Genomic DNA, 16,712 nt, shown 5'->3' on the forward strand with positions numbered 1-16,712 from the left:
AAAATACTGCAACCAGCCAAAAGTTTTTTAGAAATGATTTTATTGTACTGTTACTAGTTTTGGGCCTGCCTCATTGTGAGACAGTAGCATTGACTTCTTGTGAAGTTTTACATTAGTGTGCTACAATATAAAAAAGTTGTAGTAATTACACACTCTACTAATGGTTTTACATTTGTGTCCTAAAGCATTTTGTAAACTATATATAGTTAAAAAAACTTTGTTATATTTTCGGACACAAATGTAAAACTTGTCAAGAAATCAATGCTATTATCTGCCAATGGGCTCAATCCCAAAACCAGAAACTTGTGGCTAGTTGGAGTATTTCCTACAGCCTAATTTTGCTGCTACAGACCTTCTCTTTGAATCCCATGTTGAAGTGGCTTTTGTTATGATGGTACTGCTCATCAAATGCTGGTGCCTTTGCTGAGAGATGGCGTTCCAGATGATACGAAATACTTATCATCTGATTTTTCAAAAACTATTAGCCCATCTTACAGTATTTGCTTCAGAGAAAGACTGAATTTCTCTTCATTATAGACCACAGTTCCGGCGCTGCACTCAAGTTAAGTAAAACATTCCACAAAATTTTAAATATTTTGTACAGATAAAAACGCCTTGCGTAACCTTAGTGTATTGATTTTAGCTTCTTTACAATGAATGAAATGTAGATAAGATATCTAAATTTCATTTAAAAGTGAGTAAGGAAGATTACCTCATTTCATTATCGAGTTATTGGTTTTTATATCAGAAGATTAGTCGCACACGATGAGCCCATTAACGTCGTCCTTGTGCATAGTGAATCACGTGGTCATAAAAGCCGTCAATTGATTCAAGATATTGATTCCCCCCCCCCCCCCCCCCCCCAGACGATGGCACATGTGTTGTACGATAAGTACTCTTAACTTTTTTATTCACCGTGATATGGAAGTAATTCATCCACAGTAGTGACAGGTTGGTGGCTCAGGACGCATTCTTATGTCCACAACACTGCAGGAAAATCCAAGCAGCGTGTGTACACACGTCCACAACACCTGACAAACAGCATATGGAGACGTGTAATACATGCCCACAACAGCGAAAAGGTTAACCATTATGGATAAAATATCAGCTGTTCTGTTCCTTCCACAACTGAAAATATTTCTGTCTGTCTTTTTCATAAAACTAAGCAGGAATTCTGCTATTCTGCCTTCTGGGAAAGTGCATGAACACAACTCACTCTCATGCACTGTTTACAGTCTACCAGTTTTGATGAGACCAGTCTCAGTGTAAGGACATAGTTCATGATTGGAAAAGTTACAGTATAACCCCACTTTTACTTTCCTGGAATTAACATTTTCCTTCCATTTACAATATTTTTTATTGGTCCCATCAAATTTCCTATGCCCACAACGTTAATCTGCACCTGATTTTGCATCAACATATTTATAATTTTCTTGCAATTTACGCATCATGAAAAAATGCATGCGGAGAAAATATGAAGCTGGCATGATTTTGGCCATCCAGTAGTGTTACAAATATTAAATGGTTAAGTTTCTTGACACCAGGGCACTCAACTCAGTGGATTTGAACTGGTAAACGAGCAAAAGTTGTAACAATTCATGCCGTATCTCCTGCTGCTTCCAAGCTCTAATCGCGTGGTGGCTGATGGGAGTAACTAGGTTCATTCAATTGAAAATATTGTGACCAATCAAAACCATTTCCAAACTGTCTCTACTGTGCAAATGCAGTTTCGTGGTGGTTGTTATCATGGTGACGCCTTTGTTGAGCCATATTTAGCGCGTTTCGGCGTATGGCCACATGGAGCACTAGATGACACAGTCACTCACTTTGCAATGCTCAAATGTTTTTAGTGTAAACACAGTGCTGGTTACGTATTGTATTCATGCTGAGCAAAACATGTTTTGAGAATTTATTCTTGTTGTTGAGTTCAGTATTTATGTCCGTATTTTTTGTGATGTTACACAAACAAACAATGTGAGTAATAGTTTGTCGTGTGTCTGGCTATATACATAACTGATGAGGCACAGTACACGATAACCTCAAAAAGATGACTACAGTGCAAGAAACGCAGAACAACACATATTCAAACACCACACAAAATACATATTTGCACTTGACAACGAGAAAAAATTCTCGAAACGTGTCATGCTAAGCATGAAAAAATACGTAACTAGCAGTATTTCATTATTTAAATGATGAATGACAGCTGCAGGCTTTTAAAAACATCGATTTTAACATGAAATTGTGTCTAACATTTGTACTTCCCAGACATTTACCTGTTCCAGTTACATCAGCGATTTTTATTACATAATAAATCTTCAACAGACAGTAAAAAAGTCCCTGACAAGTCTTTTGATGCCTGTTATGTACATATATCATACATAAAGATCAAGGGGGTATCCTATACTATACGTAACTTTTACAGCTTTACATTTTCCCGCAGTTTACACCATTTTTTGAAGTCCCTTGAAAAGTGTAAAAGTGGGGTTTCGTTGTATGTAGTACACCAAGACAAACAGTTTCCTAGTAATGTAAGCAGTCTCATTCTCTTGTGTCACGGGAGTATGGTTAACTGATGTTGCTTTATGGAGAATATCTTCAAACGGTTATCAGAACTTGTCAAAGGGGTGAAAATAAAAACTAAAAAGACAATGATAAAAAGTAATTTTCAATTTAAGAAATTATTTAAGGCAGCTATTTGGAAGCTAATTGCACAATATTTACGAAAACAACAAAATTTATGCTAAGAGAACATTTAACGCATGAAAATTAAAACTTATTACATGTTTGAACACTGTTGTCAGCATCAGTCAATGGTAGTCATACCTGGGACTCTCAATGGTAGCATTTGTCTTTTCATTGGAAGCAGCCTTTGCTTCATAACTTAACGTTGTTCTCCGGCCCACAGAACCACCAGGAGTAAGCGCACGATTACCAGACATAGTATTAGATTTTGTGACACTTCGAGGTTTCCCTGGGCTTGCTCCACTTGCTGCACCTAGAAGACAAATTCAGGTTGTTACACAAAAGCATATTGTCAACTGTTTAGTAATTTCAGAAATAAATAATTTAAATAAAGTATTTGACATGGCGTTGAGACAATTTTCCACTAACTTCATTACTAGTCATCAGAAAATGAGAATCTTTTGACTGTTTAGCCATGTTCAGTTATGATCATATAGGTGAAAAGGTAATAAGACACACTTTGTGCAGACAAAAGGAATAAGTATTACCAATGTGTAAGCACTCAGTCAGTAATAGTGGTGCACTAGTATCAATCTGAAAATGTTGATGGTTGAATTAATTTAGTCTCTTCAACATTTAAAAATTGTGGTCAAATGCTACGTATAAAATAACTTGAATATTCTCAAGATCATTGTTGGCAATGATGTTGGTCAGTAATCCTTTAATAGTTTGGTGTGGGAATTTGTACCATTCTGAATCACTGTAGATTTTCAGAAACAAGAAGGGAGGAAATACAAGGTGTGTTCCCAAAGTGACTAATCTTTTGAAAGAGTTCACCAATCACTACAGTCAGCGTCCTGTTTGCCCTGGGAGCTTGTAGTGGAATGTTTGACAGGCAGTTACTGTTTACTTTTTTCCAATATAATCATCTGTTGTCACGCTGTGGCCACTGAAGACAGCACATACACTGTGTTTGTCACTTTAAAGACAAATTTTAGAAAAAAAAAATATAAAAAAAAATCTCTGTGGATATATGCGCACATGTAAGGTTCCTGCAAACAAGGAAATAAGCATACAATAGTGTTAAATTGGTTGAACAGCTACACAATGAGCACTGCACAAGGTATTTGTTGGGCTTATGTGGTACTGTGAATGATGCAAGTGTTTTAAAGAAACCAGAACTTTGAATCAAGAAGACACACACTCTGGAAGAAACTGTCTCCGTCAACTAAATGGTCACATAGTTGCAGTATTTTCTCCATCCCAGTCTCCTAACTTGGCCCTGGTATACTACTTTTTGTTTCCCAAACCAAGAACTACACATTTACCAAAGCACATATAAAATATAGAAATTATGAGAGAACTTTGCTCCATTACAATAGTACCTTATAAAGAGGAGTACAGGTCCAACATATCAGCACAATACGTGGTAGGATAGGGGTGGCAACTTAAAGTGAGAAATAAAGAAACAAGAACGGAATAATCTTATTTCATGAGGGCTCCATGTAATCAAAGAAAAATTTCTCATACAGCAAAAACCTGATACAGTGCGGTATGAAAATCTTACAACAGTCTGCACGTAGCCATGTAGTGTCATGCAAAGCATCAGTCTGACCAGAACTAGAAATTGCTGGAATAAGTATATTCCAATGATGAAAATGCAACAGACGAAGAATGTAGCGACAAGTTGTGACAGCAGATATGTTCAGTCACAATGTGATGTTCTGTACTGAGCACTTGAACCAAACCTGGTACCTTTCCCATTCACAGTAACTGCTTTATCCATTGAGCGCTATGCCTTGAAGCTTCAAATCAGTGCACCCTACACTGTAGAGTGGAAATTCACTCTGGCAACAATCCCCTAGGCTGTGACTAGGACATGTCCCCAAAGCAACCTTTCTTCCAGGTGTGCTAGCCTCGCAAGGTATGGTGGAGCACTTTTGTAAAGTTTGGAAGGTAGGAGAGGAGGTACTGGAAGGTAGGAGAGGAGGTACTGGCAGAAGTAGAGTTGTGAGGCATGTTCGTGAGTCGTGTTTGGATGGCTCAGTTGGTAGTGCGCTTGCCCACGAATGGTAAAGGTTCCAGGTTCACAATTTTAATCTGGCTGGAAGTTTCAGCACAGATGACAATGGCATTATGAATGCTGAATGAAAGGAACTGCAGAATGGTCGGAGCTGTACGACAAAGAGGAAGGAGAAGATGTGGATGGAACAACAAAATGGAACAAACCATATTCAGCTGTCACACCTGATAAATATAAAACAAAAAGCACAAAAGAGAATGTGTGGAATGATCCAACTAAGAATGCTGACAAAAAATGAATCCACAGTAGCTTGCAGCAAATACTGTAAATAACTGACTATTTTGTAGAGTGTGTTATACACTGTAGTACAGTACAGATTTTATAAGGAACCACTATTGTGATATTGTTTGTTCACTGTTTGAGGAAAGTTTATTCAAAAGCTGTTTGTGCTACAGTTCACATAGTAGATCTAACTAATTAATGGAAAATCTCATATAAAGATGTGAAAATTACTAACAAAGAGATAGAGGGGCTGGCCAGTACTTACCTCAGCTCAGTACAGCCGATAGAAACACAAAAAAAAAACAACCGAAAATTTAAGTTCCTAGCTTTCGGAATAAATGTTCCTTCATCAGGGAGAAGAGAGGGGAAAGAAAGGGAAGAAGGGAAAGTGGATTTAGTTACTCACAACCCAGGTTATGAAGCAACAGGGAAAGGAAAACAGGGAAGGCAGCAAGGATGGAGGCATGGTTCTTTACTGGTATTGCACATCAGCTGGTGAAGTCTAGTTTGGGAAGATAATGTGTGTAAAAAAGCTGGCGTAAAAAAGTGCACGGACACAATGTCTTATCAATACCCAATTCTCTGGTGCCACACAAACTGTGCGTGTCAGAATGGTCTGTTATTAGATACACTCTGCATAACAAGTCATATGGGGGCCATCCAGAAAATAAAATTGTTTGCACATTCAGTCCATGCAACTCTCTTGTTGCAACCATTTATCAGTTTCTGGTGTCCAGTGTGATGTGTGACAGTTGGTGCATGTGACTGAAGTCAGACCTGATATGTGCAGAGAAAGCTGTGACTATGGCCGTACTGATTGCGAATCCCACCGACTGTGAGGTGTTATTTGATTTCTGCACACAGAAAATGTCTGACCCTATGACATTCATCACAGCAATCTTATTACCATTTATGGTGAAGGTGTAATAAATGCAGCAGGTGTCTGGAAGTGGCGCATAATTTATAACAATGAGAGGAAAGATGTTCGTGATGAAGAGGGATCAGTGGGATTCTCCATCATCACAGATATGCTGAAACAAAAGGCGGGTCGCATCTTTCGAGAGAACAGGAACTGCCTCATTTAATTGTGCATGAAATTGTCACTCAGCACTTCAGGGTACATTCTTGGAGAGTTACAAAAGGGATGGCAACACATTCATTGATCAGATAGTTACACGAGATGAAAGGTGGGTTTTTCATAAACACCTACATGAAGAAACAGTCCTTGGAGTGGTATCATTCTCAGCAGCTACATAAGTTCAAACAAACTGCATCAACTAAAAAACTGATGGCTGCTGCCTTCTGGGACAATGACTTCATGCCCCACAACACACTAATCTATAGTGACACATTCTGCGTTACACTTTAATGTCTTCGTCAGGCTATCCACAACCACTGAAGAAGCGAGTTCTCGCATGGAATTGTCGTGTCACATGGAAATGCACATTCACATACTGCCTGGCAGAGACAGGCCTTGTTGTGAAGGAAATTCTGGTGGGACAACTTCGAGCATCCTCCCTGTAGTCCAGACATGGCATCGTCAGATCATTTTCCTGCTTCCACAACTGGAAGAGCACCTTGCTGGTAAATGTTTTGCAAATGAAGACTTGAAGGACACTGTTGTGACTTGATTGAATAACCACGAAGCCACAAGTAATGATGGTAGTATACAAAAACTGGTGCCAATGTACGACCACCATTTCTGAATGCTAGTTAAGTTCAATAGTTGACTTAATGCAGAAACCTTTAACATGGCTGTTTTATGTGGTTGGAGTTTTGAACTGTGGATGCATCTAATACTGCTAGAGATCAAGCCTAAACTATCTCGTTTACAACACACTACCAATCTCAGCAAGATACTGCACAGGAGCTATTCCCCTATTTTATTTATTTATTCTGAAATTAGCAGAAAGACTAATCATGCTCCATCACAAATTGTGATTATGACCCTCACAACACAACAAGGCATCTGTGAATCCTATGACCATGTGTCAGTTCTGTTTTCGCTGAAACACAGAACACGGGTGTAGGCTGCTGCCCTGCCATAAGAAGGCAGGACTTGTTCCCTTGCAGCACCCCTCACCTCTCTGGCAGTCAAAATTCTAGTTCATTTATGCTTGCAGACATCTGCCAATTTATAGTATCTGCACTCTTCACTATAGTGACTGGAGAACAAAAACTATTGCCATATTTTGACCACACCAGAATTCTTCCCCTAACATGCAATCAAGTGGGGTTCTACTTCTATATCAAGTGCCTTACTGATTCTATACCTAGTTTTGTCCAGTATTGGTAGCATGGCCGCGAATGCTCATGAAAGGTTGAAACTAATATTCTGTAGATTCTGTAATTATCAAATTGAGTGGGAAAATAATGTTGAGACACACTATAAATCAGATATGTATTCAGTTCACTGGCGGGAAAAATAATGCTGCTGCTTATCAACAGAACAATCATATGTTGAAAACTTACATGCAGTTAAAAGAAGGAAACAAAGGATATATATAAGTTTTTTCAAAGGAAAATGTCTCAGTTAAAAAGTTCCTCAATCAACTCTTCTTTAAGGGTCAATTCTGAAACGTTGAGGCTTTGTCCTCACATAAATACTGTGACAGTCATTTAAATTTGTGAGTCTCAAGATTTACAAATGAACAAAAAATATTAGATGGGAATTTTGCCAAAATTAGATGCAGGTTTTTTGGGTCCCTAATTATGTATGGCTCATTACGAAATCAAAATTGACAGTTTACTGGTATGTCAATAGGTTTTATTCCAATTGCTTTCCCACGGACTATAATGATAAGAAATAGATCCAAGGCCACACTTTCAAATTTACACTTGAACTGCAATTCTGCCTACATTCCCACAAATCATCCTCAGCATGATGCCATGTCAAAAATCAGACATTTTTTGATCAATTATTAGAAGAATTTAAAAAGTCATTTTACCCACGCGAAACATCCTAAGGCATAAGTCTGTGTCAATGAGGAAATATCACACCCATTCACAAAATGACAGCCTCGGACATTTCTATTCGTACAAAGGATGGTCCCAAGATAAAGTCAAAGCCAGATCCTAGTCTCTATTGTAGTAACTAAAAAAACTCTTTGATTTTACAAATGTTTGCTTGTGTCTGTGTATGTGCGGATGGATATGTGTGTGTGTGTGTGTGTGTGTGTGTGTGTGTGTGTGTGTGTGCGCGCGCGAGCGAGTGTACACCTGTCCTTTTTTCCCCCCTAAGGGAAGTCTTTCCGCTCCGGGGATTGGAATGACTCCTTACCCTCTCCCTTAAAACCCACATCCTTTCGTCTTTCCCTCTCCTTCCCTCTTTCCTGAAGAAGCAACCGTCGGTTGCGAAAGCTAGAAATTCTGTGTGTGTGTGTGTGTTTGTGTGTTTTATTTATTGTGCCTATCTACCGGCGCTTTCCCGCTTGGTAAGTCTTGGAATCTTTGTTTTTAATATATAACTAAAAACAGGGATTGATAAACGTGATAAGATTATTTTTATCATCCTTTCAAGAAGTAGTAAATGAAGTTATGGAAAAAATCTATTTTGTCACAAGTTCATAGACGCTGCAACAAATGCTTTTGTTCTGTATCTGAGATTAGAAATCCTAATGAGAAGTCATCATCTTTGTATACCACAGAATGCTTCAACATTATGATACAAAATCTAATTATGTGTGTGAGCGCTTAAAAAAAAAAATCACGTCACACATTTTTTACGAAAATTATGTTTTCTGTAATATTTATTGTAAAATTCATAATGGATCAGAGGACTAAAATGAAGATTGAAAACAGAGCTTTAAGATTGATCTTTTTTAATATTTTTTGCCAAAGATATGTCAAATGCAAATGAGCCAGCAACATTTTTAATAACGGCATAAACGGCCATTTACTCGCCTCAATGTGTGAAATTCTTTATTCCTTGCCTTATTTAAATTTAAATAACGTACAATATTATCATTTCATACTTGTATTCAAGTTTTTATTTTTCTTCTGTAGGTGCAGAGATGCCCAGCAGACTAATGCTGGCATGAAACAGTTCGTCACATAGACTACACACAATACAGGGTGGAGGACATGGCTGGTCCTGGCGACGTTTTGATCTCTGATGTTTCTTATTTTCCGGTTTTCGATGCTCCTTCTCAAAATGTACAACAGAAGATTACATAGTGTCAATACAGCATAACATTGCTTCAGGTTGCTTTGCCAGACTTTCCATACTTAGTCTCACAAACCACAGTTCACTATCAATATAACACGCAAGTACAGCTTCGTAAGTAACAATGGATGAATGGAGAAGGAATAAGGTTATAGGTAGATACAATTTGGTCTCGGTGACCTGGAGACCGACTGAAGAAGCCTGCCCTGTTAGTATGCGATCAGTTTCATTCTCACAGAGCAGAAGACATTAAAAATAGACCGAATGAACTGAAGTCTCAAGTTAGCTTTAATGCTAGGAGGGGTAACTAGTTCACTTCAATCATTAGATGAATGTATCAAAAAACACGGTTCAAATGGCTCTGAGCACTATGGGACTTAACTTCTTAGGTCATCAGTCCCCTAGAACTTGGAACTACTTAAACCTAACTAACCTAAGGACATCACACACATCCATGCCCACGGCAGGATTGGAACCTGCAACCATAGGGGTTGCGCGGTTCCAGACTGTAGTGTCTATAATTGCTCGGCCACTCCGGCCAGCAGATGAATGTATCAACAAACCCTTTAAAGGACTTACGGAGGAGGAGTGGGACAGATGAACGCAATCTACAGATTTTGTAACTACATCATCAGGAAGGAGAGAGGGAGGGACCTAACATTTCTCAAGTTTTTGAGTGGGTCAGAGCTCCATGGGACGCTACAAAAATGATTAAATTGTTTGAGAAGTGTATGATCAGTAAGGCACTAGATGGCACAGATGTTAATTTACTGTACAAAGATTCCGGTTCTGACATGACAGCTTCAATTTTGTATATTTGAGGATGCAAATTAAATGGTGAGCACTTTTTCCTATTTACATTGCCTAGAAGTTTGATGTAAGTGCACATATGTGTTATACAGAAAAGTCCCGCTAATCCGAAGCCCGGTAATCTGAACGTTCGCTTAATCCAAACATGAAAAATGTTAGTCTAATGGCCGAGTGCACCAACCCCGCTCAAAAAGCATGATAACCAAGGTCCCGCAATCATGGTTAAAAGTAAATCACATTTAAAATGTTTCTGCAATGCACCAACGTTAATCGCTGGTCAGTAAACCATCATCAGCCAACTGTGCATTTGACTGCGGTAAACACTCTACATTGCAATGGAACGTGCCCTGGCAACGCAAATATGTTAGTAAACATAAAATTGCACAGATAATTGCTGGTGCCACGTTCTGTCTTTGCAGTTTTTTCCGTCGACAAGCAGAAGCGTGTGTATGTACCTCAGTACCTATTTCTGATCTGTTGGTTTCTTTTTTGGAGAATAATGGAGAATAAAAGAAGAACACCGAATTTCTCGAAGTACGAGATAGATGTAGTTCTGGAACTGGTGGGTGCAAATGCATCCATTCTTGAAAATAAGAAAACCGACGGCTGCAGCTTAAAAGAAAAACAGGCAATGTGGTCCCATGTGGAGGCGCAATTTACTTCTACTCCTGGTAAGTTTACTTGTAAATGAATAACTTTTCTATATTCATCGTAAGTGTAGGATATGGCACACACTGGCTTTTAGTTTGAAATTTGAAACTGTTATTGGCGTACCACGGAAATCGTGATAGGACTATGTACATTTACGGTTGGAATTGTTTTGTTAGTTTTAAATTTAAAATCCAATGCCGTGCTACTGTTAATTAAATATTATGTGACTAACAGAATCTTTTATGTTGAAAATTGTGAACATACGTTTCTCACTTAGCCCTGTGCCGTATTCTTCATATATGCCTATACCACTTTCTTTTTAATGAACTGATGTGTAAACAAAAGCCACATACAGATCTTAGATTTTTATTGCAGTTATAAGTTAAGAGCCTCAGAATGCAAAATAGACTTATGAATGTAAATAATATAAGAATTAATTTATGGTACTACAAACTACATTTATTTAATTTCAGGTGTGAAAAAAAGACCCTGTGACAGGCTGAAAACCTGTTATGAAAATATGAAAAGAAGACTTCGAAAAGACCTTGCACAAGAAAAGGTGGAAATTTATAAAACAGGTGGGGGGAAGCCTACCCAAAAAAACCATGATCCATTATCGGGCTAAACTATTAGAAATTGTTGGTTCCTCAATGAAACCGTTAACAAATGCATATGATTCCGATGCACAGTTTAGCATGATTGTGGATGTTGTCAACATGGAGAGCAGTGCAGTGCAGTGCAGTGCAGTGCAGTGCAGTGAGAACATGCCACCTGCTTCAGTTGTCGAGTTAGCAGAGTGCACACAACCAAGAACTTCCCACACACCTGTCGTAATACTAAGTAATGTTCTGGTGGATGTCACCCAGCTGCAATCTGTTTTACAGTCTCCTGGTCAACCCAATGAAAACATTTGCACGCTGAAAAATACATGGCATCGTCGCAGGATGCCTGCAAAACCAAGGCCATCAGTTTCAGGAACAGTGATTGACAATGTGTGCAAGAAGAGAGTGGAACTACTGGAGGCCCAATTACTCGTGATGAAGGCAGAGCACCAAAAGGAGCTCAGGATAAAAAACTTAAAGATTCTAGTCTTGAAAGAAAAACTAAAGTACTGGAAGAAGAAAAATGCCAGTGACGCGTGACTTTTTTTTCCTGTGACAGAGATTTTTTTTTTAATTTTTTGTGCTATTTTGTATTTTGTCTAATGTATTAAAGTTGTCTCACAGCTCCAATTGTTTCTCTGTGTTTGTCCTGTTAGTGATACTGCTTCTATCCTAGTTGGTGTCTGTCTAATATCTGCTTACACCTTATTTGGTCTGGACTAAGTTTCATCCAATCACTTAAAATTAGAATTACTTCATATATAAAAACAGATTAGCAACACTGCAGTTTACACAAGTAAGATACATGTCAGTTGTAGGCCTGCAGCCATAACATCAGGTGCCAATTTCTACTTAAATGACTTTACAATGAGGTAGACTGTTAATGAAACAAAATAATAGTAATAAAGCATTCTTGTTACTCTAACTTTGAATGAACGTATGTGCTGTAACAATTATATACATGAGGCCCAATGTTATCATGTTTTGCATTGTTTGTACCAGAATATCCTAACATATTAAATTATGAGGGAAAGTGCTCCAAATCATAATTTCGTGTGTGCCATTTTTTGTGCAATACTCTGCACCTGGTAACGTTTATAATGGGAACCTATATCTTTTATGACAATACAATTTGAAGTGAGGCTTGTTGAGAAATACATTGCTGTGGTGGGTTCTCTTTTCTGCAAAAGCAAGCATAGCATATGTGGCTTTCCTAGCCACACCACTTGGTAATGTGTGTGGTGGAAACCTGTAACATTTATCATAACAGTATTTGTAGAGAGGCATTATTGAATAATACATTGCTAATATGGACAGTAGTGAGATTAGCATTGTGTGGCTTTTCTGGCAATACTCTGCGCCTGTTAATGTTTACAATGTCAGCCCATAACTTTTATCACAGCAAAATTTGTAGCAAGATATTTTCAGAAATGCATTCCTATGATGGGTCACTGTTTTCTGCTATAGTAGTCATAGTATGTGTGGCCTTCTTAGCAATATTCTGCACCTGCTAATGTTTATGATGGGAACCCATAACTTCTACCACAACTGTATTTGTAGTGAGGCATTTTTCTGTGGCACTATGCAATGACAAGGAATTCCCATCTCTACAGGTGAGCATTAAATATGTGAAAAAACTACATCAGTATTAGTGACAGAGTGAGGGAGGGAGTTTCCCTCAGTAATAACTTGAAGTATGACACTTCGTACCGTCAACCCACAGCATTACAGTTCTGCTTTCATATCTTCCGAAGTAGCACACTCCTTAACTAATTATTGCTCTTGCACTGATCCCCAAAGTATCAGACATTGCTGACAACATTCCACTGCCTTTTGTAGCAATGATAACTTTTTTTTGGTGGCAATTTCTAAACACAAATTTGTCTTAAATTTCATGTAATTTTTTAATACCATACAGTTGTACATAATATTGTGTAAAGTGCTGCTACACACATGACTGACTAGAAGTAACAACGCAATTCAATTCTTTGCACAACCTTATGGCCACACACACTTATGTTTAAGAAAATGATATTGTAAATAAATAGTAGTGATTAATATGGAAACAATTTAACAAATAAACAATCCCAATCTGACATTTTGTGTTATTACACAAATGATTATTTATTTTGTGCCCATATGTGTACTGCATATTCACAATTTAAGCTAATCTAGGTGATAAGACTGCATTAATACTGAGAAGTGCAGTAAAATAATCTCTAAACTGAAAGGTTCTAATAATAAAGAATGTGCTCTTTTGATATAGCAAAACTGTTGGGCATTCACAAATTTGTTGTTACAGTAGAAAATTTAAGAGATGTTTAGGATCTATAGTGAACATAATACAGGAATATCCATTATATTTTATTCCACTCGCTTTTACTCTCACACTCTCTAAATGTAATGGAATTATTTGTTCTCAAAATTAAGTACATACACAGAAACTGAACATGTATGTAAATAAGAGAGAACTGCATTGCTTTCACAACCAATGTGATGCAAGAAATATATCTTTAATAATGAATTAGCAACAGTTTCACACTAAAAAAATCTCAGAAAAGCAGCAGCTGGGTAATTGTCTGTAGGCAGCACATCCTGTCCATGGCACAACAAAACCTCAAGTTTCGCATCACACACCCAGTTCAGTGAGTACTTTTATGTTCGCTAGACAGCAGAAACAAAATAGATTACATGCTGAAATAATCTGAAAAACTGAAAATACGGCAAAATCTCATAACTATAATCATAATTTTTCATTATGAACAATGTCTGAATTTATGTTAGATTATCGGAAATGTTCATTAATTATAGCACAGCGAACTGCTCTTCCAGGTAATGTATCATCATGATACATCTGCTGTCCAGGTAGCACTAGTTCGTTGTCTTCAATGTTGGAGCCTCTCTCATCACGTAACTGATTAAAAAGTCAAGAAATTTCAGGATCTTCTGGTGGGTCTTCACTGCTTGTACTCCTTGCAATATTATGCAAGACATCCGTACTCACAAGGATTGACATTGCTTCCTGTGGATTACATCTTGTTCCTACAGATACTATGGGAAATCTTCTCTTCCACATACCGTATTTTCTCTCAACAGTGTTTCTAGTTTTAATATGAGACCTGTTATATTGATGCTCTGCTTCATTTTGCAGATTTAAAAGTGAAGTTAACAAGTAGGATTTACATGCATAACCACTATCTCCCAATAAGTGACCATGTGGTATTTCTCCATATTCAAATTGAGCTCTGCGAGCGCAGTTGAGAAATATGGTACTGTCGTGCACAGAGCCCGGCCATCGAGCGACAATATCTCTTATTAACAAATTGTGATCACTAATGGTTTGACAGTTAAAGGAAAAATATAATTTCCTACTGTGGAAAAGTTCAGCATTATGTCCTCCAGGAGACTGAATTCTTATATGGGTACAATCCAAGGTACCAAGAACGCCAGGAAATCCGTCCAATTGACTAAAACCATACATCACAGAGCGCACTACTTCTCTTGTACGAAATTTTATAAAGCGAGGAGACAGTGATGCTATGATGTCTGATACATCACTGATGATTCGTTGTGCTGTTGTACGATGTATATTACTGTTGTCCCCAATAAGAATGTTGAATGCACCTGTTGCATATGCCCTTAAAGTAATCAAAAGTCTGTTTATTGGAGAAACAACGTTATTCCAATCAGTAGGAAATTCTAACCTATCATTAATTTGATTTAATAACCACCACACTGTTTCTTTCGACAGACGAAATCTCTCTTCAAACTTACTGTCACCATAATCTTCAAAAGGGTTTCCCCTTTCCACAATCACTCCAACATGATTTCGGTCATGATTTAAATGGTCAAGGTATAACAAATCTTCCTCAATGCCATCAATAACATCATAACGCGCCGCCTTCTTAATAGCGTATGCTTCTAAAACCGTGGTTATGTCGAAAAAACCGGGAAAGAGCCCCTGTTAAATATAACCGCGGTCGATTCCCTCGTTTAACTTAGATTGATGTTGGTGCACCAGAATACTGCACTGAACAGGGTTATATATCGACTTAACCACAGTTAACTGTTAATCGAGATTGGTGCACTCGGCCATTAAGTGTGTATGTACAGCAGTTTACTGCACAGTTTTCCATACTACCTTAATTTACACAGTACAGTAAACATGTATTACAAAAACTGGCAAGAAAACATTAGGTTTAAACAATGCATAGCAATGAAAGAACAGCTGTCAAACTTACTAAAATACAGCAGACATTTTATCCCTACTTTTCAGATGACGAAAACTAAGTCATTGTTTTATGGTGTAATGAAGACAGTCTTTTATATGACGCATAGATGTGCCATCGTCTCATAAACATTACATGAGCAAGTGTAGCAGTGAGCTGTTGCTCCAAATAACATAGTGCGAGGTCAAGGGCTTCTGTTGCATCACACTGTGGAACCAGCTCTCCTGTGTCATTCTCAGGCTCATTGTCACTTCTGTCACAACAGTCCCCTTCTTCCTAATCTTGAGTCACAGCAGTGTCAGTAAGGTTCTCCACATATGCCCCATCCACTCATCTATGTCTTCTTCACTAGCTTCTTCACATCCAGGGATTGTCTGTATCATTTGTAGTAGCTTCACTGGGTTCTTCTTCCAATTACCAATGGTTGCTTTACTAACATCCAGTTCCGTTGCCAGTTTAGATACATTCCCACCATTGTCTATCCACTTCAAAATGTTTAGTTTTTCTTTGAGAGTTAACATCGTATGTTACCGTTTACTCATTACAAAAATACATGCACCACTACACCTGAACGAATACAATACAACTGTCATGCAAGCCAGCGATCGATAACTAACATAACCAAGCACTTTGTGAGTCAACTGGCAGTGCACTGACCCCAGACACTACAAAGGTCTCAACACCGCACAACACCAAGGACAGGGAGTGAGAGTGAGCCATCGTTTTCAAACTTGTTCCCATTAGTTACCATGGTGTAGCTACTTATCTGGTTGATATACTTCATTCAAGAAACTCGGCACCATAATTCCGGCTAGCCCGAACAAATCGGTAATCCAAACAAGGTCCGGTCCCAATTGGTTCAGATTAATGAGACTCTACTGTAATTGTTTTGTAGTAGATGTATTAACTAAGCAATTCCCCCCTCCACAAAAAAAAATAAAGTTTTACAGAAGGTGGTGTGTCTTATACACCAGCAAACATGGCACATGGCAGCATGTTGGCCATTTACAGACTTCTTTTCTTTTTATGTATGACTGTATCTCTACTCAAAAATTCCTTTATGGTTTAGAAAGTGTTAAGGAGAAATCTCTAATCTATATTTGAAAACATTTCTGATATCTTTCAGACACACTACTTCCACGGAAGATTGACAAAGAGTTTTATAGCTATTTCACCACTTTCTGTGTCAAAGTTAGATTCATTAAAAGGTAATGCAGATCATTTTTCCTTCTAGTGTAGAACTTGTGAATATCTGTTACTGTCAA

The 16,712-nt window shown here is 38.0% G+C and overlaps 1 protein-coding gene across 45 annotated transcripts in view; it reads right to left on the reverse strand.

Moving 5' to 3' along the window:
- LOC126363857 (serine/threonine-protein kinase MARK2-like) overlaps nucleotides 1-16,712 on the reverse strand; it is a 284,053-nt gene that overhangs the window by 58,223 nt on the left and 209,118 nt on the right. For all 45 annotated transcript variants that reach the window (XM_050008038.1, XM_050008036.1, XM_050008028.1 and 42 more), the window contains one exon: nucleotides 2,827-2,998. In XM_050008038.1, the coding sequence (XP_049863995.1) occupies nucleotides 2,827-2,998 (172 nt within the window). The remainder of the gene's footprint in view (nucleotides 1-2,826; nucleotides 2,999-16,712) is intronic.

The sequence above is a fragment of the Schistocerca gregaria genome, chromosome 1, assembly GCF_023897955.1.
Source record: "Schistocerca gregaria isolate iqSchGreg1 chromosome 1, iqSchGreg1.2, whole genome shotgun sequence".
Classification (NCBI taxonomy): Eukaryota; Metazoa; Arthropoda; class Insecta; order Orthoptera; family Acrididae; genus Schistocerca; species Schistocerca gregaria.